This window comes from Chelmon rostratus, chromosome 23 (assembly GCF_017976325.1).
Source record: "Chelmon rostratus isolate fCheRos1 chromosome 23, fCheRos1.pri, whole genome shotgun sequence".
Taxonomy (NCBI): domain Eukaryota; kingdom Metazoa; phylum Chordata; class Actinopteri; order Chaetodontiformes; family Chaetodontidae; genus Chelmon; species Chelmon rostratus.
In genome coordinates this window covers 5646449-5671647 of record NC_055680.1, presented here as the reverse complement: position 1 = coordinate 5671647, position 25199 = coordinate 5646449, and the positions used below count along the sequence as shown (strand labels likewise).

Sequence of the window (25199 nt, the reverse complement as noted above, 5' to 3'; positions counted from 1 at the left end):
TCAGCAGAAATTCAAACATACAAGCAGGTGGTCCCTGAGCTATCGCCAATATTACCCAAATTATATCACTATGCAGATTATACATGGACCTGTCTTGTCGAATAACACTAACAGGCAGGTACAGCAAAATGTGCACGTGCCAGTGTGTGAGTGTAGGTGTGTGCGTGATCCTTGCCCACACTCAGGAGCTGTTATTTTCAAGGGGAATGTGCGTGTACACACATGAAGGCATACATAAACACGGTGGCAAATGCACTGCAGGTCACCATATGTAAATGCCAGCAGTGTGTTCCCAGGCAGGGAGTGGTAATTAATTCTATTAATTCAATTGATGAGAGGACAGTGACTGTGCAGGTTCACTGAGCGCACACCAACAATCTCATCCTGCTCTCCATATTCTCCAAATCTGTTTTTATTCTGCTTTTTTCAGCATTAAAATTAATTTAACTGAAAAAAAGAAAAAAGGCTGACTTACACTACAAAGAGAAAAATACCATTAAGGTTAAAGGAAAAATGAGATCAGGAAACAGTTAATAAAAACAGTAAAAACATTCACTAGGTTTGGTGCACTGTGGTTGTTGTATGATGGTGACTGCTTTTACATGCACTTCAGTTATCAGATTTGTCCTGGCTTTGTAAAACACAAACCTAACAAAAGCCTAATTATTTGGCCATGTATACACTTAATCAAGTGTCCTAAAGGTGTTTTCACTGAGCACATTTACACGACAACAAGCAGGACGGACACAGTATTTCTGTACCAGCAGAGCAGTGTGGGGAAGGAAAGCTGACTCGTAGCTATGGGCAAAATACATTGCAACATTTATTTTGATATTTGAAAGCTATCACTTGATTCACATTTGCTTACAAAACCACTTATTACCGCTAAGTGTCTATTTTATGTTGAGTAAAAAAAAATCTATGTATTTGAAGGCAATATATACAAATGCAACAATACTGCAAACTTACTGGTATATGTCATATCACAGTTTGATAAGCCTTACTCGTGGCATTGTTTTATGCTTGATTTGATCTAAAATCCAACTGCAGCTGAACATAACTGTGTTAACCTTACTTTTATGAAGTATGGAGTTTAACCATTAGGTACACTGATTTCCAGAGTCAAACAGCAGGTTGTTTGTACACATAAATGCAGCATCCAATCCCCTGCCTGGACGTGATAACCTGCTGCCACACTGAAACAAAGCTAGAGCTATTAAATGAATCTCTGATGCAAGAACTTCAACCGTCTCAACAGAGTTGGCAGAGTGTCAAGATTAAACACACTCGATGTTTCTATGGAAAAAGATGATGACAACTGGACAAAGTTTCTCATTTAACTCTCTGAATTTCAAAGAACTGCGAGAGTACAGAGATTTTCAAGGAAACTCTCCCTAAACATGACTCTCGCCATCTGTGTTTGTTTCTTCTCTCTGTGATTGGTCTTGTCTTCTTTACAGGTCTCTATGGAGGTGGGGTGGGGCTGGGATGGACACTGTTCAGTTGTCCTCCTGGATCTATACTCTTCACTTATGTTTTAGAATCTATATTTTCCCTATTAAAACAATTTTCGGGGAGTTTCTCCTCATGTGTCTAAGGGAGTGTCTTAGGATATAGGGCGTGGAATGCTGTACAGATAGTAAAGCCCAAAGGCAAATTGTGATTTCACTAGAAAACACATTTGGTACTAAAGGCATGGGCTACCACATAAACATCTGTTGGCTCACAAAATCCACCTTCCATTCTGTGCTTATAAAGCACTTCTGAGACTGTTAGCCTGGATGACAGAGCAGGTGAGTCCAGGATGTTTTTTTTTTTTTTTTTTGGCTCACAGTGAGAGTTGCTCATGTTCACAAACATTGATTGGACTGTGGTAGAACACAAGAATAACATATGTCTTGGGTTGAGTGGTATTCCAGTTTCACATGTGTCTGCAGTGTAGATATGTAGTTTTAACCATGCAGAGTGACACCGTTGGTGGTTGGGAGACCTTGACCATCAATTCTTCATTGCTGACAAGGGTTCCATTAACAAACTGATGGCTTTACCAGGTTACTGGTGCACAGTCTGGCATTTGTTCCCCCGCCAAAGTCTTTTCACTGCATTCAACTTCAATTTCTCTGTGGTTTACAGACATATAGTACTGTATATGCACTGACATACACACAAAACATTATAATAGACCTTTGAAATGCCGTGACATTTTGAAGGACACCAATTTTCATAATTACGTCTGGTTCACATTGTCAGAATAATCTCGCCTCACTATTCTCTCTGTCTCTTTTTTGCTTTGTTTTGAGCACCATCATTACTTTTGACAGTAGTCTGGACTTCAGGGTTGATGTAATTGTTCATGCTGAGACTGACTATTGTACAAATGAAAATATGAAAACTCCAAACTCCAGAAGAAAAAAAAAACCCACACAATTTCTTCCTAACAGACATAATCACTTAATTATATAATTAGGCATTTTGGAGGAGAACGATACGAATAAGTGCTTGATGCTTTGTCATTTTCAAGATCTGCTGGACACTGGATCAAAAGGAAATATTCACAGTACTGAGGTGTGAGAAAGTGTAGGACAGACATACTATATTTCCCCTTGTGTGCCAATAATCATACCATGTTAAATATATTTCCAATATATCAAGAGCATTTACATTTACGTATATATTTTCAATATGTGCATGATCCTCCTATCAAATCCTGACACATGGAGTATGTATGTCCTTGTGTGTAGCCATCATTATTGTCTACCCTCAGGTCAGACCTTCCGTAGTCAACATGAGAGACTTCAGACCATCAGAAAGGGTTCATTGTCGTTTTCAACCCCCTAAGGGAAGCTACAAAAGAGAGGGGAGACGAAAGGTCAAAGAACTAAAAGTGGAAAACCTTACAGAAAGTAAGAAGCAGCCGTGTCTTCAGTGTCAGAGTCGTCACTGCTGCAGCTATGTCTTTTTCTAAGTAAAGCTGAAATGATAATATGGTATCACGATAGCGTTTACAGTTTCATCAAGATCCTGGCAAGTATCCATGCACCTGAGCTCGACAAACGTGCAACTCCCATCTTCCCTACCAACTCCTAATCCTGGGATTGACAGCTGGGGCCTGTGGGGAGCATGATGAATAATTTGTGGGCAGAAAGAGCTGCAGGCAGGCGGAAAAATTCTGAGACAAAAGTAATAAAATGGTGAAGTCAACAGCTTCATGAACTATTTATCTTTCTGGAACCGAGATGTCCTCCTTCAGTCTCATTCTGTACTGTTCCACTCTAGCCACCTCACTTGTCAAAGCCCACAGCAGTCCAGGCTTTATTGAAACTTTGATTCAGTTTCTCAAGTTGTCACTTTCTAAGGACTGTGTGCAATAAAGGAGACAGGTTATTGTGGGAGAAGAACAGAGAAAGGGAATAATGAAAAAAGAAACATTTACTGGAAAGAAAAAAAGCCAAGAAACCCCACAGTACAATGCGATCAGAGGTTAGAGGAAGCACAAAAGTTGACAATGATCAATAACATTAATATGGGTTGCTGCAGACAGTGTGCTGCAGGCAGATTAACTATCTGCTGCTGAGAAAGACAATAGACAACAGTGACAGAGTAAAGCTATTGTGTGATATTTAGCCTTCAAAAGTTTTTTTGTCAGCTTGTGGTTTCCAGAGAGTGATCCCACTCAACAATTATGGGTTTGCATAGTAGTATATAAGTATGTATGCATTTATGACAAACCATACAATCCTCAGTTTCCTTGTGGATGCCTTAATTCTGAATAATATGCCGCTCTTTCATTTAAAAAAAAATCAAAATGAATGAAAACATCTATTTTTTTTCAGTCTTTTACTTTGTAACTGTGGCGTTGTTTAAAACAGGAATCTTGCCCCCCTCTAACCACATCACATAATAAAACATGAATTGTGGCATTTCACACCAGATACTTTTCTGCATGTTGCGGGAGCGTTATGTCTGGATGATTATTATTTGAAACACTCATTTTAAAGTGTTCTAACATGTGAAATGGCTCACAGGCTAGCTCAAAACAGTTAAGCTAACCTTAGCCAAAGTTAACAAACACTTAACTTAGCTAGCTTACGTTAGCTAACGTAAACGTTAGCTAGCAAGTTTAACACAGCAAAATTCGAAAATATTTAGCAACAGTTACGTATTCTCACCTTTAATAGCTCCACTGAAACATGCCGAATTACGACTATTTGTGTAAATTTACAATATGTTTCCTTTTTCTTACCTGTGCCCCCCTGTGGCTGACAACCTTTCCATCGTAACGACCGCATGCCAATCAGCTACCTAGCTTACATAAGCTGCGTAGTTCAGGTAATGTAATGTAATGATAATGGCGCCACCCTCTGGTAGATCAGAGTTTGTTCTGTTTTTTTTTTTTAAGAAACAAAAACAAATATCATCAGAATTATTTCACAGACAGTATAATCGTATAAAAGATGTAATGATGTGGAATCTACCTCAAGCTTGATATCAAAGTGCATGGAGCGGCTCTCTCTGATGGTAGAGTGGGTCATGGCATGTTTTTTCAAAGGTCTGCCTCAGCTTTTATTGCAATCTGGACAATGTCTTTGCATCTCTCAAGGCTCTTGATTAATTCACACATATTTGCTAAAATTGCATGAATTCATACAAAATTAACTCGATTGGTTTGAATGAACTTGGCTTTTCCTGAGTCACCAGCAGTGTCAGGAAGGCATTTCCCAGCTCTTGAGAGAGCCCATGATGTGAACGCTTGCTATAGCTGTGTAAACACTTGTCAGATTTACTTGTGTCTGAAGGCCATTTTGCTATTTAAATAGCTGAGAAAGTGCCCCTTCATTACAATCTCCCACACCCCACATAGGTTTATATCCACACCTGAATGATCATGATCTGAAGCAGTTGGCTGTATCTGTGTGGTTTCTCAGAGTGTCAGTAAGCTGTCCCTACGGTCAAACACAAGTATGAAACATCGCTGTTTTTCATGTATCACATGCCTGCCTCTTACTTCTGACCTATCTCAAGCTTTTAACAAGAGCGAAGTGAAAATGGAGGAGTTTCTGTAGCATGCCTATCAGCAAGTTGACCCCCATTTGAGCACAGCCACTTCTGTGACTTCATATCAAAGGGTAAGTACTGTATTGTAACTGGGATGACTCTGCTCTGAGTGCTCTTTCGCTGTCTCACCCTCTTTTCTGCCGCTTGGATTGTCCAAGGGTTGAACCCATCATACAAGGCAGCGGGAAAGAAGTTCACGGTCCCGTTTTTTTTTCAAATGTTTTATTCAAAAACAGAGATTAAACATTAAATTCCCTTCTTTTTTTTCTTGCGAGAGAGTGGAGTGAAGCTCTGCTGTTGGTGGCAGTGTCAAGTCATCATGTAGGGCTCATAATGCAGCTCACTTCAGTTACCTGTCCAGAATGTTTCCCCTTGCCATCGCCGAGGAGTGCCGCCGGCCACAGTGCATGCTGACGAGAGACAAACACACAAGCAGTCAACAAAGAGGAAAAAGGCTGTCTGAACAGGCAATCTGAATACAACCAGATTTCATTTTGGAATATATTAAGCACAGTGGCATGACAACTTTCAGGGTCGCTTCCTTTGCGGCAAATCAAATTTATTCTTCTGTGGGAAATACTATTCTAAAACCTATAGAGTGCTGCACAAATCAGCTTAGTTTGGGTTTTATTTAGTGTTACATGTAATTAGTTTGGAACTTTCCCTTAAATGCTCTCCCTTAAATCCAGAGAAAAATGATTATTTCCTATTATGCAGAGTGTGGCTCACTGACATAAATTTAAATGGAAAAAAGCATGGGAAAAGTAAATGTCAACAGGCCAATTAAGACATTAAATCAGTAGACTCATGTGACACACACACACACAACAAGAAGTCTGTTGGATTTGAAGACTCACCCAATGACTTTAAAGCACTTTGGTTTTGACTGAAGGCACAGATGAAACCGCCCCCATCTATTTCCTGTCCTACACCTGAAACACAGCCATAGTAGTGAACTGATCACTAGGTTTTGGTCATACTATGTATAAAATGATAAAAATCATCAGAACCAAAAAACTGGCTTAACAGAAACACCTGTATCAAAAGACAGGATGAAAAGAAGCTCATACGTATTCTATTGGTGCAATGCTCCTTTAAATATAATTTATTTTACTGGCGTGCAATACCTAACCTCATACTTGGACATACTGTGCATATAGCTCCTCTATGCATCACTGAGAAGAGGTTTTCCTACCTTTTCTTTGTAAGTCAGATTATTCCTGGCTACCTGTGAGCGGATGTGGACATGCATGTGTTTGTAAGTGTTCTGAAGTGAATGAAATGCGAAGGTGAGTCAGCGGGGAGCCGGTGTTGGAATGAGCAGGATTGATGTGCTCACAGCAGACGGCCTCGGATCCATCATTGGCTTGTCTAAATTGAGCTCCCGGGTTTATTCAGCGTAGAGTATACCTGCAGTATAGTGCCCTTTACAAGTCTCCGCTGCACAGGAGGCCACTGCGGAGAGGTCATTGTAGTAGCTTTATTCAGACGAGAACACACATACACATGCACGGCACACACTGTTGCTGAGCAGACCTGTGCAGAGGGCTAAATTGGGAACAAAGCTGTAATACTGGGGTGTTAACTGGAACAGATTCGTTGAATACTGTGCATCAGACAGACCAGCTGTGTGTCTAGACGTTATTTAGCACTAGAACAGGACAGATGTAGCACACATGTACAGTTCTACTTTCAAGAAATACTGTATACAGCAAGCGTTTTGTGTGTGTAGACACATGGACAGCCAGTATAACACTAAAGCACCCTATGTAGTTGAACGGGAGTGTCATATATTATATTTCTCACTTATTCATTGGTGGAAATGAAAGAAACACATTTTACCTGTTTTTTTTTTGGGAAGCATCTGCGTGTTGACATAGTTGTTGCTGCATGTTCTTATACACTGTAAGCCATCACGTGTTGCCCCTCAAACGTTAATGACTGATGCTAGTTCAGGGCTTTAAAGCTGCTTCCATACACCCTTGAGGCTCAATGTCAGCTAATACGGTTCACGGCAGAGGCGAAATAAATAAATAAATAGTCTCCTGTCTTAGCTTGTATCAGTGCTGTCAAGAAAGATGAAGCTGTGGCAATCTGCACATATTGACAGTACATGTTTCGATGATTCATTGGTTTGTATCAGATCAGCTGAAGACACTGATAAACAGTATACTGTTAAAAAAAAAAAACACCCAGACATTTATTTTAAAAAAATGCACCTTCCCAAAATCAAACATACACTTCAGCAGTACCTACTGTCGTTCATTCAGATATCTCAACCATTCTCTCTGGCACTTGGAAAAACAAATACACAAATGAAAATCAATACATCTTTGAATAGCTGTAATCACCCTAAATATTAAGTTGTTACATTTAAGTCAAGCGATGTCATTCATGTTTGTTTCCAGCGGCATAACGGTGTCATTGATCCCTGATGGTATTAAGAGATTAAAAGGTTTCCCCGTCCTCTCCGTGTTGTTGACAAGCGTTGTGACTCATTACAGCCATTAGCATTAAGCTGGCTCATCAATAAGCACTTGGCTGATCCATCAGTCTTCCTCAGATGTAGCCCAGGGGACCCCGCCATAGGTCCCTGCCAGCTCCGAGAGCGGCCTCATGGGCACCCTTGATCTGCCGTTCACCACGCACACAGACACACACATACATTCACCTGCCCTGGTGTTGGCCTGTCAGGGAGGATTCAAGTGTCACTGCCAGCCTCTCTTTGATAAAAGTTCTTGCTGCTTTAAGTGTTGTGTCAGTGTAACCACTTCTGCTTGTCAGCACGTTAGTGTTTGTCAGTGCACTCTGGTTTGTCATTTTGTTTTGCATTGACTTGATCGCTGGGTCCTTGAATGTGTATGTCTGTGTGTGTGTGTGGGCGCACGAGTGGGGGAGAGAGAGGAATGCTGGGAGTCTCTCCAAGTTACTATTTTTTTTGTATCCGTCAACTTTAGTAATGTCTTGTACAGAATCTTCATTTATGTATGCCATGTAGGTGTCGGGATGTGTGTGCGACTGTATGAGTGTCGGGTATGGCAGTGTCAGTGTCAGTCAGCGCCAGACTATGCAGTGTCAATGTATGACAGCCAGCTGTAGTCTGATGTGATAGTGTGCCACAGTGAATGACAATGTCTTGACTTAGAAACCAGTGTGTAGTCTTTGAGAGAGAGAGTGTAAGAGACAGAGCCAAAAAAGACAGGAATCAAGGATATATGTTGGAGGTCGCTAAAGTTCATCGTGGAGGGCCTCTCCCTCCACATGATCCAGTGCTCCCATCAGCAGCAGGGCGCCAGTAGCGTTGTCTCTAACCAAAATGATGAAAGGGTGATCAGCATAGAACAGCTTGGGCTTCTCTATGTTCTCCTCCTCTAGATCTGCATCTCCTTTCCCAGCTTGACAAGCAAGCTCCAGGGAAGCCCATTGGAGGACTTCAGCTAGGTAGAGTTTCCCCTTGCTCTTCTCTGACACCCCGGAGAAATCTGCTACCTTCTGGTCCCAGACGTCGGTCAAGCCCAGAGCAGACAACTGTTTCTGGAATTGAAAAAACACAGAGTGATGGAATTTATGGACTTCCTTGATTTGAATTCTCTCAAAGCTTGCCTACACAGAGACATCCAGTGTATGCGAACAAGCAGTTGCCAGGACACTGATCAATTATGCACGCAAGAGGACCAAACAATGAGTGGGAGGGAAAGCACATTTTAAAATTTCATGATGCTGTGACCTTCAGAAGTGGGAGACATGCACTGCCCTTCCCAAACCTCGCCACATGATTAACGTAAACATAAACATACCCTCCAAATCGGTCAATCAGTAACTTTTCTAAAGGAGTTTTGTACCATGTTTATTTACTTTCTGTACCAAAAATTCTAGATGGGAAGGAGGCTGACAGTTGCCCTTGTTGTGCGCTGGCAGAACAAAGTGGGCGACAGGCAGAGAGGAGACGGAAGGAGGAAGCAGAAGATGAATAATTTAAGAGTGATGCCCCGTGACCTCAGCACCTCCTTTGTTTTATCTCTGATATGAATTCCACAGAAAGTCGTCGTCATGACAGGTAGTTTATCCTCCCATGGCAGAGGGCCACTCACAGTGACAGGCTTCTCCAGGGGCCAGAGGAGAGCATGTGTGGGTGTGAGTGTGTGCCTGTGTGGACTTGTGTGTGGAATGTGCGGAAGGCCACGGCTGGAAGAAAAGTTGCAGAGGAGGACAAGTGTTTGAATCTCTTGTTTTCTAGCATTGTTTAAACTTGGGCTGATTGAACTCTTTATTGGAAATAACATTTACCGGCAGACAAGAACACAACATTATTTGGATGAGTTGTCTGGAAATGTTCTGTGGGTGCTGCCTTGCTGGCTTTCTTTTCAAAACCACATTGTTATGGCTCTACCCTGCCCTTAAAACCGCGCACTAATGGAGAATTGTAATAATCCGTGTAGAATGTCTGCTTTTCTACTTAAAAGTTGAAATGTGCATGCAACGGGAAGTTAAAAGTGGATCATGTCAGCTTATCCCTAAACACGAAATGCTGTAGATAGATGTACATACAGTTGTAGGCTTCCGTCATTCCCTTTCCAGTGTTTTCATGCAAAACTCCCCATCAACACAGACAGAGACACACACCACCTCCTGCTCTAATGCACTTATATTGTCCTCATCCATTATTCCTCCTCTCTTCCTCCACCCGCTACCACTACATCACTGTCTTCCTGTGCTGCTCTGCCACTTGCCTGGCATCCCCATCTCTCATCTGCCCTGCGTGCCTCTATTTTATCCCACTCTGTCTCTCCCTCTCTGCTTCTAACTCAGTCTTTTTCCTCCCCGCCTCATCCTTCTCATCCCCTTGACAGGCCAGCTCGCCCCGGTATACATCGCTCCCTCGGCTTCTCCATCGGTAAATGATTTCAAGGTTTTCCGCTCTTTATCTAACAGGGAAATAGAAACAGGCTTAAGCCCGTGGATTCCTCAAATTGTTGAAGACAAATGTGTGTGCGAGAGAAAAAGCAGCTGGCTTCTGTGTCTGTCGATGTCACTCATGTCCATCCTTGCTCTTTCTTCTCACCAGTACTGTTTCAGGGCCCAGCTCACTTGGCCTACAGTAGAGTTGGGGCAAGTATGAAGCATCTCAATAGTTCCCCACATGGGCTAGCCCTTCTCTTCCACTCTCCTACTCTGCTTGTCAAGGCAAAAGCACTTGGTTAATTTTTTTGAAGTGTTTAAAAATTAAGGGACCCTGCGGCTGAATGCCGGGAAACAGGCCAGGGGTGTCAGAGGAGTCTATGGAGGCCTTGTGCACCACAGAGGTGTGGCACTGCATTATATGGCGAGAAAAACCTCTGGGAGGTGCTCTTTGGCTGCCCTTTCTCTCTGAAGCACTACATGAATCTTAGATGGAACAGCACTGGGTGGACTGCTGATGCCTTGCACACAGCATCAACGAGCTATTTGTCTGCGAGCGAGAGCCACAGGCATTGTCAGCTGTTGGCTTCCTCTGTGCGTGTGTGTAAGGGCTTACTTGGCCTACAGCGGCACAGTCGAACCAGGCCTGAGGTAGCGTGGCATCAACCCTCAGGCGTGCAACACTCCGCATCACATTATTTCAGCTTGATGGGTGAGCCCACTAAGTAGCTTGTTGGGTGTACCTGTGGGAGTTTTAAGTGGATAGGTTGTGGCAGCCAGGACATGTTACAGCTCCATCTGTGAGGGATCACTGTGGCTAATGTTAAGAGACAAAGCAGCCTTAATATTGACTATGGGGAAGAAAGTAAGATGATGGGAAAAGCAGAGATCAATTGGAGACTAATGCTAAATAGTGCTCTTTTAATATCAGCTGCTGCTTGCAAACTATGGTTATCAAAACGCAGGAAAGACTACATACCACACATAGCAACTATCTCCAGCAACATTCAGGCCAGTCAAACAGGAGCACACGCAGAACAACTGAGTAAAGAGGACAACAGATTTAAGTCCTTTCACTTGGTTCCATGAAAAACATTGCATGGTTGCGGGAGTACTGTGTAACTATTTCATAGAATTGTTTTTTAATGTCTTATGGGATGTTTTATGTCTGTGAATTGCATATTGCATTTATTGCTTTTGGAAATGCAGCAGAGCCCAGACAAACTTCCCCAAAGGTACAATTAAGTATATCATCTTCCCATCTATCCTGCAAGAACTTGAATGTTTCTGTTCCTGTGCAAAAACAGAAATGAACATCAGTCAAAAACAGTCTTCCTTGCTAATTATAGCTGCAATTTGTGAAGAAAATGCTAAGAAACAGTAGAAAACCCTAAATTTGAATGAAAGACTTGAAGAGACAATGGCAACAAGGACTGTTGAGTGTTCAGAGAGTGTTGTGGAGGGAGACAAAGAGACTGAGAAAATGGAGTTTGTCTCACACACCACCACAAACTGTTTATATGCACCTTTTAAAGGGACTGGTAATGTGTAAGACATGGCCACCTGTTGAAGGTCACTCCTAACTGTTACTCACTATACTCTTTGCTGTAGCTATCTCTGGCTATCGCGATGAGCTGCCGTCAGCTAGTTGGCTCAGTTAGCCATGCAGTGAGTGGCCCCATTAGCTGACTGGAGTCTGCCCTGACTGAAAGCTTGAAGCACCAGGGGATTGTTGGTGTTTACACAGTTGGCAATGGAACCAGGCTCAGCAGCCTCCCAGTGGACATGGCTGGATCGGGATGAAGCTCGGCCTTCAAGATCGACGGAGCACAGTTTGACGACAGGGAAAATGGTGCAGAGGTGATCAGCGGCTCCCACCAAGACTCTGACTCCGGGGACGATAAGGACACAAAGCAGGTGAGGACAGGAGAGGCATGAAGCGTGAGAGGACCGAGAGGAAGGTCAGTCATCACCAGTGTTGAAAAGCACTGGAGCTGGAACATTTCCACATCTAGCTTGGACAACCAAACCAGAGCTGGTTGTTGTTGTGACAGTGGAAAGATGAGACAGTTTTGCTGAGCTTCATTTTGTTTTTGTCGATTTTGAATGAAGTATGATGTATCATGAGCCTTGGTTAGTGTAGCAGCACCCCCCCTCATTATGTGGTGTTGATGATCTCAAATAATATCAATTGCCTTAACGCCCCGGTTATAGCACATGCAACATCCCTGTTAGGCATATTTGCAGCAGGTATTAATCACATTGCAAATGATCCAAATTCTTAAACACTCCACATGGTATGATTGTATTTCTGCACCATCAACACCAACTAACCTCGACTGAAACAAACTAGCTCACATCTGGTCCAAATTAGGAGTAAAACTATCCTTACTTCCAATGCTCCTGCACAGTTTACGCATCTTATTCTCTGTGGCTTACTAATCAAACCTGCCAAATGATTCTTTTAAGCTGTTGCCACCTTTTGACAACTACAAACATGTTCTGCTTTATTCAACACTGGCCTGAACATCCTGCGTGGGTGGTTTAAAGTATGCAGTATGTGGCACTGGTATCACCACAGCTCCATTTCATGGATACATTTGATGCAAGCTTTAAAAAAAAAAAAACCTTTCTCTATCAGCTCTCTTGAGGCTTCAAAGCCTCTCCTGCTCTTTGTTGAGTCTCATCAGCAAAACCGCTATTGGTATCTTATTTACATGGGCTTTTACCTCTTCTTCACGGTCAATACACTCTCTGTGTCTCATTCACTCGCTCACATATACACATGAACCGCTTTTTATTCCACAGGGCAATTTCACCACAAATGGAAAAAGGAAAAAGAAGCCTTAGCTTTTAGAGAATATTCAACTAATGGCCATGAAACACATCTGATTAATTCATATGATGCACGGCTGTGGTGGCTGTGTTAAAACAGCTGTCCCTCGATACTGTATACTGTGGAGTGTGCTCTCGTAAATATTTTATGGCCTTTTGACCTCATTAGCTGTGATTGAGTGAGCTCTCCGGTGCAAACTCATGTGTCTTAGTCACCGACTGGAGATATAGCCAGAATGGAGCTCAAGCTCAACCATTAGTGTGTATGTGTGTGTGTGGCCTGGTCAGGACTGGATCAGAGACAGAGGGAGAGAGCGATGAGGGTGGTTTATTCAGTGACCTCTGGGCCAGGCTTGTTAAGAGGGTTCTCCGTCTCCGGCTACAGACTCCGACACAGTCTGCCCTTCACCAGAGGAGAACACCACAAATAGGGAGATGTACAGAAAGAAAAAGGCTGAATTCTGCAGCTATTTATAGTTCCCTGTGACACTTTCCACCTTGTCCCCGAGCAATCATTGACCCCCCTTTCGTCCTCCTCCACCTCTCCTGCTCACTTGCCTGCCGAATGTCACTCCTATTTAGGTCAGCGGAGCCAATGTGATGCTGAGTGATGGCGTATTACAGTCACATGTGAGACCTACAAAAAGGAATTAGATCCCTGGGACTGATATGAGAGAGAGGACAGAGGGAAAGAAAGGAATGGACACGTTTGGATGTGGCAAATCTATGCACACACATACACACACACACACTACTATGATCTGTTTGTCCAGATGCTGCCCCCTAATCTCAGCAGTCCATGGCCGTCGCAGGCACTGACAGACAGAGTGGTAAACAGTATTAACACGCGGTGATGAGCAATTATTTGTACGACCCAATTGGAAAAATTATTGTTAGAGAAGACATGGCAGGCCGTCACTGGCCAGGGGTTGGACAGGCAGATGAAATGAGATCAGAGAGGGTTGAGGGTTTGTTCAGAGATTTAGACCTTTCATAATGATTCCTCGAATGTACTTCTTTTTCTTGGGAGAGCAAACGGAGGGAGATAACTCGTGACATCTCAGAGGAACAGAGGTCAAAACATTCAAGTGCTTGTCCACAGTTAGGTTACATAATGAGAGCAAAATACACAGATACATCTAGTTATTTACAGGTTTAAAAAAAATCCCTGTTTGTCTCCCTGGCAAAGTCATTGCCATGTCAAAAGGAGCTGTTTCAAGCTTTAGCTCTAGATTACAGCCTCTTCCCAAGAGTGCCCTGACAATGTTGATGTCAAAAGCTTGTTCTTCAGGGCATGGCTAGCAGAATAACATGGCAGCACAACTCTTCAGAGATGTTTGTTAAACTAGAAAGAGGGCAAAGTGGATTTCATCAGTTCATGATGAGGTTACAATGTACATGTAAAGAGGACATTGTATTAGGTTCCAGTCAGTGTACCCTGCCCTGGGGAAATGGGTTTTACTGGCATGTCCTCTGTATCTGTCAAGTTCAACTAACCTCTCTCTCTCTTACCGTGTCTCCGTCAGTCATCCACAAATGTTACACCACCCACTGCTGTATCTCTCTCTGAATCAAAGGGTGAATTCAGACCGAACGTGATGCAAATTTAGAAGCTAAGTAACTGCATACAAAGTCAATGGAAAGTTGCAAGAGGATGCAAATAGATTTGAGTTGTGGGAATTGAGGTGATGGCGCTTCCATGAAATTTGAAAATGTTTTGACTTAAAATAATTTGTACTTATCCCAAGGTTGTTTGTACAGAGACTAAATGAAAAAGGAAAGACAGCGAAGGAAAATAACAGAAAAAGTTGAAGTTTCTGGGGAGTTCTGAGATCAGTCTGAGCTGTCTCATTAGCATGCACACAGACACCCTTCATATAAAGGTCCTGCGCTAGCCAGTTGCAGGTAGCTAGCTAAACAGTCAGTGTGCTCTCTGCAAAGTCAGTACACTGACTCATCCCACTCTACAAAATAATCCAGCTATCAGACCAGTGCAAAAAAAAAAAAAAGCAAAGTGAAAAATTGCTTTGCATTCGGTCTGTGTTCATCTTAAGGTGGCTGAAATATTTCTTTATTCCCAACAATACCAACAGTATTGTAAGTCTTATCTATTAATTAACTTAATAGTTTTAAACCAGGACCATCAGCATTAGCTCTGCCTGTTTTTTCAATGTGTCAGATAAAAAAAACAAAAAAAACCCCAACTTGTCTGGGACATCCCTAATGAGTACATTATTTGGCAACTGCAAATGAAAAAGTTAACCTGTAGAACTATGACTGCAACTAATATTAGTACAATAAGCTTGAAAAGGAAACTTTCTTTTTTTGCCATGACCCACTCAGCAGGACAGTCTCAAAGGTGTGGAGGCCTGTGTGATTCTAGCAACTTGTCTGTGCCCTTGCCCCTGCTATGGGCCCTGTGGCCTGGTCAAATACGTGCTCTTCCACTGGCTCGACAACTCTCTAACCTTCCAGACAGCAGCCCGACAAAGCCTCCGGTTTGGCCTGTTTGAACCTTAACAACCCCCATGCACTCACATTAGCATCAGAAGCCACTAAGCTGCTGTCTGTCTGCCTGGTGCTCCTCCTGGCTTCCACTCTTCTGACTCAGACCAGCTACCTGCTGGCTCTGGGGTTAAAAGGAGCAGAGATACAGGCAGATTACCAGCTGGACTGTGGCATGACCTTTGTGCTCCTGCAAAAGGAGGTCTGTGGGAGGCTTCTGAAGCCCACAGAGGAACTATAGGCCATGGTCATCCTCAGGCCCCTCTTAGCCTCCTAGCAGCCAGGGTTTGATTCCCTGCTGAAGGCTGTTACAGCCCAACACTATGTGTACAGCTGGATGCCCAACACCTCAAGGGAGAGAGCAGAAGTGTGGAATGTAGTAACATTCGAACTCACCTGAGACAGAGTCTGCACTGAACTGGAAGGGGCAAGACAGGCCACTGCTTGAGTTACTCAGAGCACTAAAGAGGCAAAGGAAGACAGAAAAGTAGGCAAGAAACAGAGGTTACAGGTGAGGAATGCATGGAGGAGCAAATGCACAACATGGTGGCAGAGCAGCAGAGAGCGAGGAGGCAACAAAGCCAAGTGAGGAGGAAGTGGACTGACATATGAATAGAGAAAGAATTACTCTTGAAGAGGAAGAGAAAGAGAACCAAGATAAGCAGAGTGCAAGTCAGGAAGAGAAGGTCGCCAAGAAAGAAGCGGGGAACAAAGGAGAAGAAACATGGAAAAAACAAAGAAGAGGATGGAGAAAGCGAAGAAGGAATGACAATGACTGGATTCATTGGAGATATGAGAAACTGCATCAGGTGAAGTGAAAAATGATGCTGTGTTTGGACACAAGAAATGAATAAAGGAGAGAGACTAAAAAACGAAACTAAAATCGAGGCTCCGTGCAGCATCCACTCCGTCAAATTCCACTTCTCCACTGCACATTTGATGTACTGTACAAGCACATCACCTAAGACCACTGTGCCAAGTACAAAAAGAGAAACTAAAGGTATTCACTCCCACAGAAACACCTGTATATCCCACTTAAAACACCAAAAATCCCCTGATCGGGGCAGATGAGGTGACTCTAAATTAGGCCAATTCAAGATGGGCATGGTGGTGGGGATGCTGGGGATGGAGCACCTGGTTGTTCACACGCACTCCAAGGATTTCCAGAGTCAGCCAAGCCCTTTGGGGAATATTCAGGAGTTGCAGCAGTATATGCACCACAAGAGAGAGGGAAAAAAAGATGCAAGCACAAACCTAGAGGATGTACCTCGCATAAAGAAATGATCCAAAATGGAACAGGGTGTCATACAAGGGCAACATTGTGAAGTCAGTGACATAAAGAAAAGTAGTGAAGCCCTTCTGGTTGCACTCAAAGAGTTTCTCAAGCCTATCAGGTGAGGAATAAAACATCAGCCAAGGCTTTTATCCAAACATTTCAGAGCAGTCAGCCACAGACATCTCACTTCGCCTGCCACATAACACAAGCATGATACATTAGCCTGTTCTACATATGGGACTCAACAGCTTATGGAAACGAAAACATTATAGTGTAATTTATTCAGAAGTGGCTGAGGCTGAGGTCAAGTTTATTCAGTCTTAATGCCTTAATGTCTTAAAAAGGCCTATTCCACTTATATAACTACAATAACAGTAACTTACCTCAAGTCCCAATTAACATAACTTTAAAGTCATCATTGTTGTTTTGAGTGTTCACGATTTAGAACATATTAACATTTAGTACATATTCTTCAAACATTTTACCATGAATACAGCTAGAAGTTTATTGTACTAACCTGCAGACTGAGTGTGCTGGTGATGTTCGCCTTGGGCAGTGAGATGGACACACTGGTGATGGTGGCCTTCTCTAGCCACTTGGACAGCAGCTCAAGGGTCAGAAGCTTGTCCAACCTCGCGAGACTGTCGACATGGAAGGGCAGCAGGAGCACCACGCTGGCCTTTCCTGCCCATAGAGGCACCTCCAGAACCTGCACCATGTTTTCCATGTCTTCATGGTGACGGTACAAACCTGGAGGAAGGAACAAGCAGCGGCATGCCCAGAGATGAGGAAAGATCAGAGGGTCAAGGAGAGAAGGAGATGCTTGCCATTCTGTAACACTTTTACTTTTCAGCAGTAGGTCAGAGCAGGAGCCCTCTACAGCAGTTCAGACTTGGATTTTCAGCTGTGTCACTGTAGTTATTCGGTGCAACCTGAGTTCTCATCTTCCTAAATGAACTGAGCAACAGGGATTAAATCCCTTCGAACACAATGTGAATGCAACCTTAGACAGGATGACAATGGATCACTGAAATAATCATTTTCATGAAATGGAAATAACATTTATAACATTAATAGAATACAACGTATCCAAAATCTTTTACTGCTGTGATAACAGAAATTCACTCTGCCTTGTTGTTTTAAGACGATACATAAAATATGAAAAGCAAGTTAAATAAATCATAAGGTACACAGTGATAAATAGGAGGGAAACAGATTGGACCGTACAGATGTTCAAGCCATTTTAGAACTCGAATTGCTTTTCACTGCATTTATTTGCTGGCAGGAGTACAGCTGCGACAGACTGTGTTTTTTACCTGCTCTGTGCATCATCATCACTTTGGTGTATTTCTTTCCCAAGAAGGTACGATGATCTGTGCTCCCCTCGCTGAACTCTCTCTCCCACAGCCCTGAACAAGCAGCCAAACAAACACAGAGGACAGAGCCATTTTGAATAACAAATGACTTAAATGGACATGCTGTAAGAAAATACTGAATAATTGAAAGAGGTGAAAGGGTGAACAGTAGGTTAAACAATGGCCTGTTCATAAATACATATAGACCTGATACACAGTGACACTGGCTGACACTACTCATGAATCATCAATATCTATTGCCCATTAAAAAATGTCTACTCCTCTAAAAGCTGCTGAATTGAGAGTGCTATACTGAGGCAGTTATGAGGTCCATAAGGCCACACTGTCCCATTCAGTGTTCACCACATCCCACTTGGCCCTGCTAACCCCCTGACAGCTGTCAATTTAGGAGGGGCTGAGAGTAGTGGAATTACTGTTGTAATAACCTCACAACACTTTCCCAAAGCCGCCGGCCAATTCAGTCGTGCAGGGGACACAGGATGGAGCGAAGAGGTCGACAGATTATGACTTGTACTTATGTCACTCTTTGTGAATGTCACCTGGGGCAGGCTAGGGCTGCAACTAATGATGATTTTCATTATCAATTAATCACCTGAAAAGATCACCACACTCATGACACAATACTAAAGGTGCAAGAAGGTAAGAAAAAATCAAAAAATGGCTCATTTGCTCTGATGAAAGTCTAGAGACCGATTGCTTGGCTTTATCATTAAATTCTTGCATTGGACAAAGGGTGCAGAGCATTCCATTCTCTATATCAATAATCAATTAATCTTCAAAATGTGTGAAAATAGTGAACAATACCCATTGCAAGTTCCAATAGGGCAAGGCAACATCTTCAAATTGTTTTGTTTTTTGTTTGAACAACCATCCCACACAATTTAAAATAGTCAATTTAGAATTAATTAGAACAGAGTAAAGCAGCAAATCTTCTAAAATGCCAGATATTCTCATTGAATGTTTGACATTTTTGCTTGATAAATTCCGTAAAAAGTATTGCACCTCTGTCAAGTTGGGACACTTGCAAGAGACAGATAGAAACAAGACTCTACTGGAGTCTACAGCCACTGTAAGTCTGTACTTAGGAACAGAGGTGTGTTGAGCTAAATGCTAACATCGGTCCACTAACATACTCAGAATGACATGCTAACACCTATTGGTATAAGCAGGTATAATATACCATGATCACCATCTTAGTGTAGCTTGTTAGCATGTATGTGAACATTTAATAGTACAACTATTAAACAACAAGTACAGCTAAGGCTGAGTAGTATTGACCAATCACAGGCTTTGGGTGCATGCGCGTGGACAACAAAGCATATGCTGAAATGCAATCTCGGAACCCATCGGTTCTCATCTGATGTCGATTTAGCTTTATAAAAATGTATCTGCATTCAAATGTAGATAACTGTTTACAGAGATTAGCCAAAATGTCATCTTTGCATCTTAAGTTCTCAGACTCAAACAATGACTGTAAACAACTGGATATCCGTTACCACTGGCTACACAGGAAGCGCCAAAACATCGGTTGTTGCCCAAAGAGGCTAAATCGTTGTCAGGCAACCCACAAATATCAACCTCATCATTGCGCTAAAGGAAAATTCAGTAATCATCAGGAATCCATCTTGTAAGTGATAAGATATTTCAGTCTGAACCAAGCAATGACTAATATTGACATGCCTTAAGCCACATTCCTGGCATAGCTGAAAAGAAGGTCAGAAATGATGAAACCTTGCTAATATTGGTTTGTATATCTTTTCAACACCTTTTGGCATTATTAAGTTGAAAACTTAAAAAACACATTTTTGAAAAAAATCAGTAGAGGCTGAAATATTCCACCAGTTGTAGTTGTTGTAGTTGTAGTTGGACTTTAAACTGTACTCCCCTGACAATGTCAGCAGTGGTATTTTGTTCAGATTTTGGAAAGCTCCATTGTGGCAGAAGACCCTATACAACTATTATTTTGGACCGACTGGTTTCTCCTTATGAAAAGTGAACTTGATGGGTAAAATTGGTGCCGCTTTAAATTGTTAAACTGATTATCGAAGATGATGTTGACTCATGCTCTGTTGATCAATTATCAGGTAATTGTTTCAGCACCACGCTTTCCCAAAAGCCACCCAGCCTCCACTGGACCCAAGCCAATCACAAATCACAGCAAAACCACATGTGATTCTCCCTCCAAGGCATGCTAACGCAAGTCACAGACATTTGCTCCGCTTCCTATAACATCAAAGAATGAAAGCTGATCGCACAGGCATTCAGACACAACGGGCTGAAGGTTATCTGAAGTGGCAGCCGTGTTGTTGAAATGATGTCCCAATGATGGATAATTGCTTCACAGTATGTGTACATATGTGCGTGTAAATGTAAAAAGTTGTATCGAGGAGAGTTTTAGTGATCTCACCAGCCTGCACAGCAGACTCTGTGTGTGGCTGTGGTGGCCTATCTGGATGAGCTTTGGGTTCGCACAGCATTATTTTCTTTTATAGGACAACAGCGCAGAGGAGAGATCGCTTGAAACCTGAACCATTAATATCCATCAACAATAAACAATGAGACAATTGCACAGCTACGAAATCCAATCGCTCACTGACTTAAGAATTCATACTGTAAACTTCAGGCACAAACCAGAGGAGAATCAATGAGACCGCCCGGCTCCCTCTACTCCCTCATCAACTTTTGATTACGAGTAGTTGTGGTATTTCAGAAGCTATTATTAGAGGTTAAATATGTGGGGACTTGTTGTTCGTGCTCGCCTTTTCTTTCCTTCTAGTTCCCCATGTTGTTGCGTTATCTTGTGTCAAAGTTTCTCTCTGTTATTTTTTTCCCCACAATCTTATTTTTCTTCTTCCGTCTCCAGTATTTGTCTAAAACAGGAACAAAGCCTGAATTAATTAACTAGCGTGGACTAGAACTCCCAAGATAGGCCTTTTACATCCCTCCACTATGTCTGTCAATCTCTTTCGCTCTCTCAGCAGGCCACCCTCTCTTTACTTTTCTCAGTTTTTGCTCTTTACTTTTCTCCCATTTCTTTTCCCCTGCATCTCTTTGTCCCCTTCCCACCCAGAAATCTCCACTTACACTGCTCTTTCTCTGCAGCCCTCTTGCCTTTCTCTTTGCTTTTAACATCTCTCCACTATCAACATGCTCCGCTACTAATTGCCCCTGACCTTCCCTTTCTTTGAATGCTGTGTACAGGCCAGGGAAGGAGGGGCCAAGAAGAGCATTTTTAATTCTCCCCTTCAAATGATTAACTAAAGTGAAACAAACAAAAATGGGCAAGGAGGACGCCTGATGCCTGTTCACTGCCAAAACAAATTCCAGCACCATCTATGAAACCATTACATTATCAGACACTGTGTGACCACGAAATCACAGACAACAAAAGTTACACCAAATGAGAGGCAGCTCAAAAGAGCAAGAAGCAAACTATTGACCACTTCTAAATTATGAATCAAAACTAAAGGAATCCAATTTTCCATAATCTAATTTGTGGGCTGCAATCTGCTGTATAATCTAATTTGTATATTTCCTCCATAAAATTAATGAACAGACCAACGAGGGTCTGTTCCCAAAAAAGTAATTTTGTAATGAAGTCAAAACATCAAACAAAGAAAATTAATTAAATTGCTTATCAATGTATAGTCTGTCAGGGAATGTTATTTTCAAAAGGCAGTCTATCTATTGACAACCTGTTTTCACTTCAGCAGCTTTGCCTTTTTTGCACCTAATAAAAAGAATACCTGCCAGAGGAAACCGAAGGAACAGAGGCAGATAGAGGCAGATAAGGATGTGAACAGGAGACATGTGGGAAGAAGAGGAAGAGGAGACAGGGGTAGATTAGACACATGATAAACAATGACAAAAGCACAAAAACAGAGAGAAACGCCACAAAAAGAACAAATGAAACAGAAGGGTATATTTAACACATCATCATCTTTTGTGGAGACTGCAAACAAAGATGAGATTGTACGTCAGCAGGCACACAAATGTTCGCTGTTCTCTGTGAGAGAGAGAGATGGTAGATTACATTGCTGAAAAGTTTTCATGAAGATGGGAAAGAAGCTATTTCTTTGACTCGTGATGAACTAAAATCCTGTTGTACAAATACTGACACCCGTTAATGGCTGAGTAAAAGTTACATTAATCGCTTTTTAAGCTGGCACAATGATGAATGAAGAACTTCAGATAAGGATTACATGGATATGTTTTTGGGATGCAACTATTCAATCACAGATGGGGCTTCTAACTGAGTGCATTCGTACCGAAACACTGACTAGTTTCCACCACCGCAGCCCGTCACAAAGAACAGATCTGAGCCAAGCTGTGCTGCCGCAGACTTGGAGCGCTCCAAGCACAGATGTTAGGCATGACACCGAGGGAGAGAGTCTGGACACTTGTTACTCAATTATTTAAGATGACACATCACCCCCCAATGGAAGATGAATAAGCTCTCAGTGATAGACCCCAGAATCATCCTTTATCTGCTGTGTCCACCAGCTGGAGTCCACCGCATGCACGCACACAGAAACACACACAGTCATGCACACTGCACATGGGTGGGTACGCTGGCACACACAGTGTAGTGGGAAAACTGGCATGTAGGCTCTCAGTGCTGTCTGAACACTGAAAACGGTACATGTGCAAGCCATATTAATATTCTAAGACTTCTCATCCAATGCCGCAAACAACTTCAATTTAGAGACGTTGCGTAATCGTAAACAGGAATGGACTGGGACTAAAAAGAAAATGAATGGCTCTGGACTTTTTTTTTTTTTTTTTTACACATTCTCTGACTGCTGGGGGTAGGGGTGGTATGTGGGCTGGTGCATGATCAAAGTGGGCCTACGACGCATCTCTCTTGCTCTTTTTGTATAATGGGCTGCGGCTAAAGCGACCAGCCCAACAGGATTTCTCCCAGTGCTCCCCATGTCCACTCGACTATCACTGCAAATGACTCCACAATTACGAGGCACAACAGTCTATTTCAGCATAATTTAATCAGTCCAGCCTTGCTGCTATGTTGCGTGTCTACAGCCAACCAGTTCCGCAATTGGATACTCACCACAATGAAATATTCAGCTGGCTACAGAGTTGCTTCCGTTAGGGTTGCAGCCAGAACTGTTTCAGACACACTAACAAATAATCACATGTATGAATACCATTTCATGACCATCATTTCCCAATACCCAACCAATGTCATATTTTCTATGATTTAGCATTTAGCATTTAGCACCTTAGCATTGTGATCTCAGTATAGACCAGACTACTTGTGTATTTCTACTTACCTTTAAAGCGCATGGCATTGGCCACTATCAGTGCTCCTGCCTTAGCCTGGATTTCAGCTGCTAAAGGAGCTCCCTCCAGGCCACCAAGCGCAGCTTGAGCCCAGCCATGGAGCTGCTTCAGGTCAGCCTTGGAGTCTCCTTTCCCCAGTGGCTGATGCTTTAGCCTGAACCTGGCCTGGCTGTCCTTCACAAATGCCTGGCTGACTGGAGGAGCTTGCTTGGAAAACAGCGCTGAGGATGTGTGCAGGTGAAAGCTGGTCCCATTGGCTTTAGTGAAGCTCTTCAAGGCAGCGGACAGAAGCTCCCCAGCATGGGCTCCATCCTTGGCGGGGGATGAGGTCTTTAGGAGGTCTTGGAGCTGGCTGGCAGTGGTGCCCGCTGATCCTCCACTCAGCGCTCCAAGGGAGGAGGCCACAAGCAGTGGGGAGAAGATGGTGTTCACCGAGCTCGAGCCAGAGCGGAGGACCTGGTACAGGCGCAGACCCAGAGCCCAGCTGGGGTCACCCAGAGGAGGCGGCGGGCGTGATGGAGGGCTGGCTGGGGCAGCAGGGCTTTTCTCGGGTGAACTGGCAGTGCTGCCCTGTACCAGAACTGGCAAAAAAATGAGGATACAGACAGGAAGCCTGGGCAGCATGGCAGATCTAGAGGAAAAACACAGGGAGGAGAGGGTGTGAGGAAAAAAAAAAAAGTATCTGTGTGTGTATCACAATGACAGAAATGAAGAGAGAGCATTCCTCTCATTTATAATACAAGGAATATAACTCTTCAATACACCGATTTTTAACAGTGTAATTCTGCTCATGCTGTTATTGCACTGTTCATATTTGAGATAAAGCAATATAAACACAGCCTTAGGGTTCCCTCTTTGCTGTATAACTCCTCTTAGTGCAAACAGCAGCCCCTGCTCCCACAGTGCCACAGCAGTAAACTTGATTTTGTAAATTCCTCCCCACTTGACAACATGGTTATTATCTCACCCGCTGCGCGAACAAAAAAACAAAACTGAGTGCGACAATTAACTTTGATGAAGTTTCAAAAGAAAGATTTTTAGACTAGGAGCGAACGAGTGAATGAAAAGGAGAAAACAAAACAGCGTTTTTCTCTCTTGCCTTACAAAAGCCCGACTCGTTATAGGTTTTGCCGAGAAGGTGGCGGAAAACGTCTGCTGTCTCGTTCAGGCTACTCTGTTAACACGTCCGAGGACCTCCGAGAACAAGAAGGCGTGTTTGTTTAAATTTACCGTTAATTAATTCCGGTTTATCCCCGTCCTCCGCTGCTGTCCTGTTAGCTATGTGCTCCGCAGGAAGTGGGGCTGGGTCTGGGTTCAGACGTGGCAGCTCTCAGAGGAAGTTCACCGGCTCCCCTCAGCTTCCCCCCGGGGTGGCTACAAACTTCCAGGCGTCGCGGTGAAGCGATGACCGGTAACGGAAAGCGGGGTAAAACGGCTGTAGGCGCACATATACCACTCAAAATACCCCTGTGACTGCAGTGAAATGTAGTTCGTACGAAAATAAAACTGTAAAAAGCGTTTAGAAGTAATGTCGTGAAAAAGGTGAAAAAGTACCATAAAAGTCCGTGCTCATCATACTGGCCCGTGGATTAAACCTCATGTAACCCCGTGTTACTGCCGTTATACCACATATCACAGCTAAATATACAGCTGCGTGTATAAAAAATGAACTTTTCTTCGGTTAGCTCGCTTTAAAGTCAGTTGTGGTGTCTGTATCCAACTGGTTTAAGCAGGCATAATATATTTATGCTTTACAAAACCATCAAAACCATAATTAAATAGCACAAAGTCCCTGCAGGGATACATTATAGCTGTTCCTCGGAGTTTGGCAGGGATTATGTGCGTGTAATGTGGGGTTGCTGGTATAGGTTTTTAAACGGACAAAAAAAACCCCCCACCAGTTGCAGTAAATGAGGCGTTCCTCCATACATTCAAAAGAGAGCTTTGTGGGT

At 42.9% G+C, this 25199-nt stretch overlaps 1 protein-coding gene across 1 annotated transcript; it reads right to left on the bottom strand.

The window, feature by feature from the left end:
* Nucleotides 1-7250: 7250 nt before the first annotated feature.
* serpinh2 (serine (or cysteine) peptidase inhibitor, clade H, member 2) lies at nt 7251-24544 on the bottom strand. Its single transcript, XM_041965408.1, has 5 exons — nt 24478-24544; nt 23238-23878; nt 17887-17979; nt 17088-17320; nt 7251-8589 (listed from the first exon to the last, which is right to left on the bottom strand). Exons 2-5 carry the CDS (start codon nt 23869-23871, stop codon nt 8284-8286), a joined length of 1266 nt encoding a protein of 421 aa, XP_041821342.1. The 5' UTR covers nt 23872-23878; nt 24478-24544; the 3' UTR covers nt 7251-8283.
* Between the last annotated feature and the right edge of the window lie 655 nt (nt 24545-25199).

Bases quoted from the DNA above. Each gene is read 5' to 3' on its own strand.
- serpinh2 (XM_041965408.1), bottom strand. From the start codon at position 23,871: ATGCTGCCCAGGCTTCCTGTCTGTATCCTCATTTTTTTGCCAGTTCTG. The intron at 17,321-17,886 runs GTAAAAAACACA...TCCTTCCTCCAG, and splicing joins GATGATGATGCACAGAGCAG to GTTTGTACCGTCACCATGAA. The intron at 8,590-17,087 runs GTTAGTACAATA...TTTCAATTCCAG, and splicing joins CCAGCACACTCAGTCTGCAG to AAACAGTTGTCTGCTCTGGG.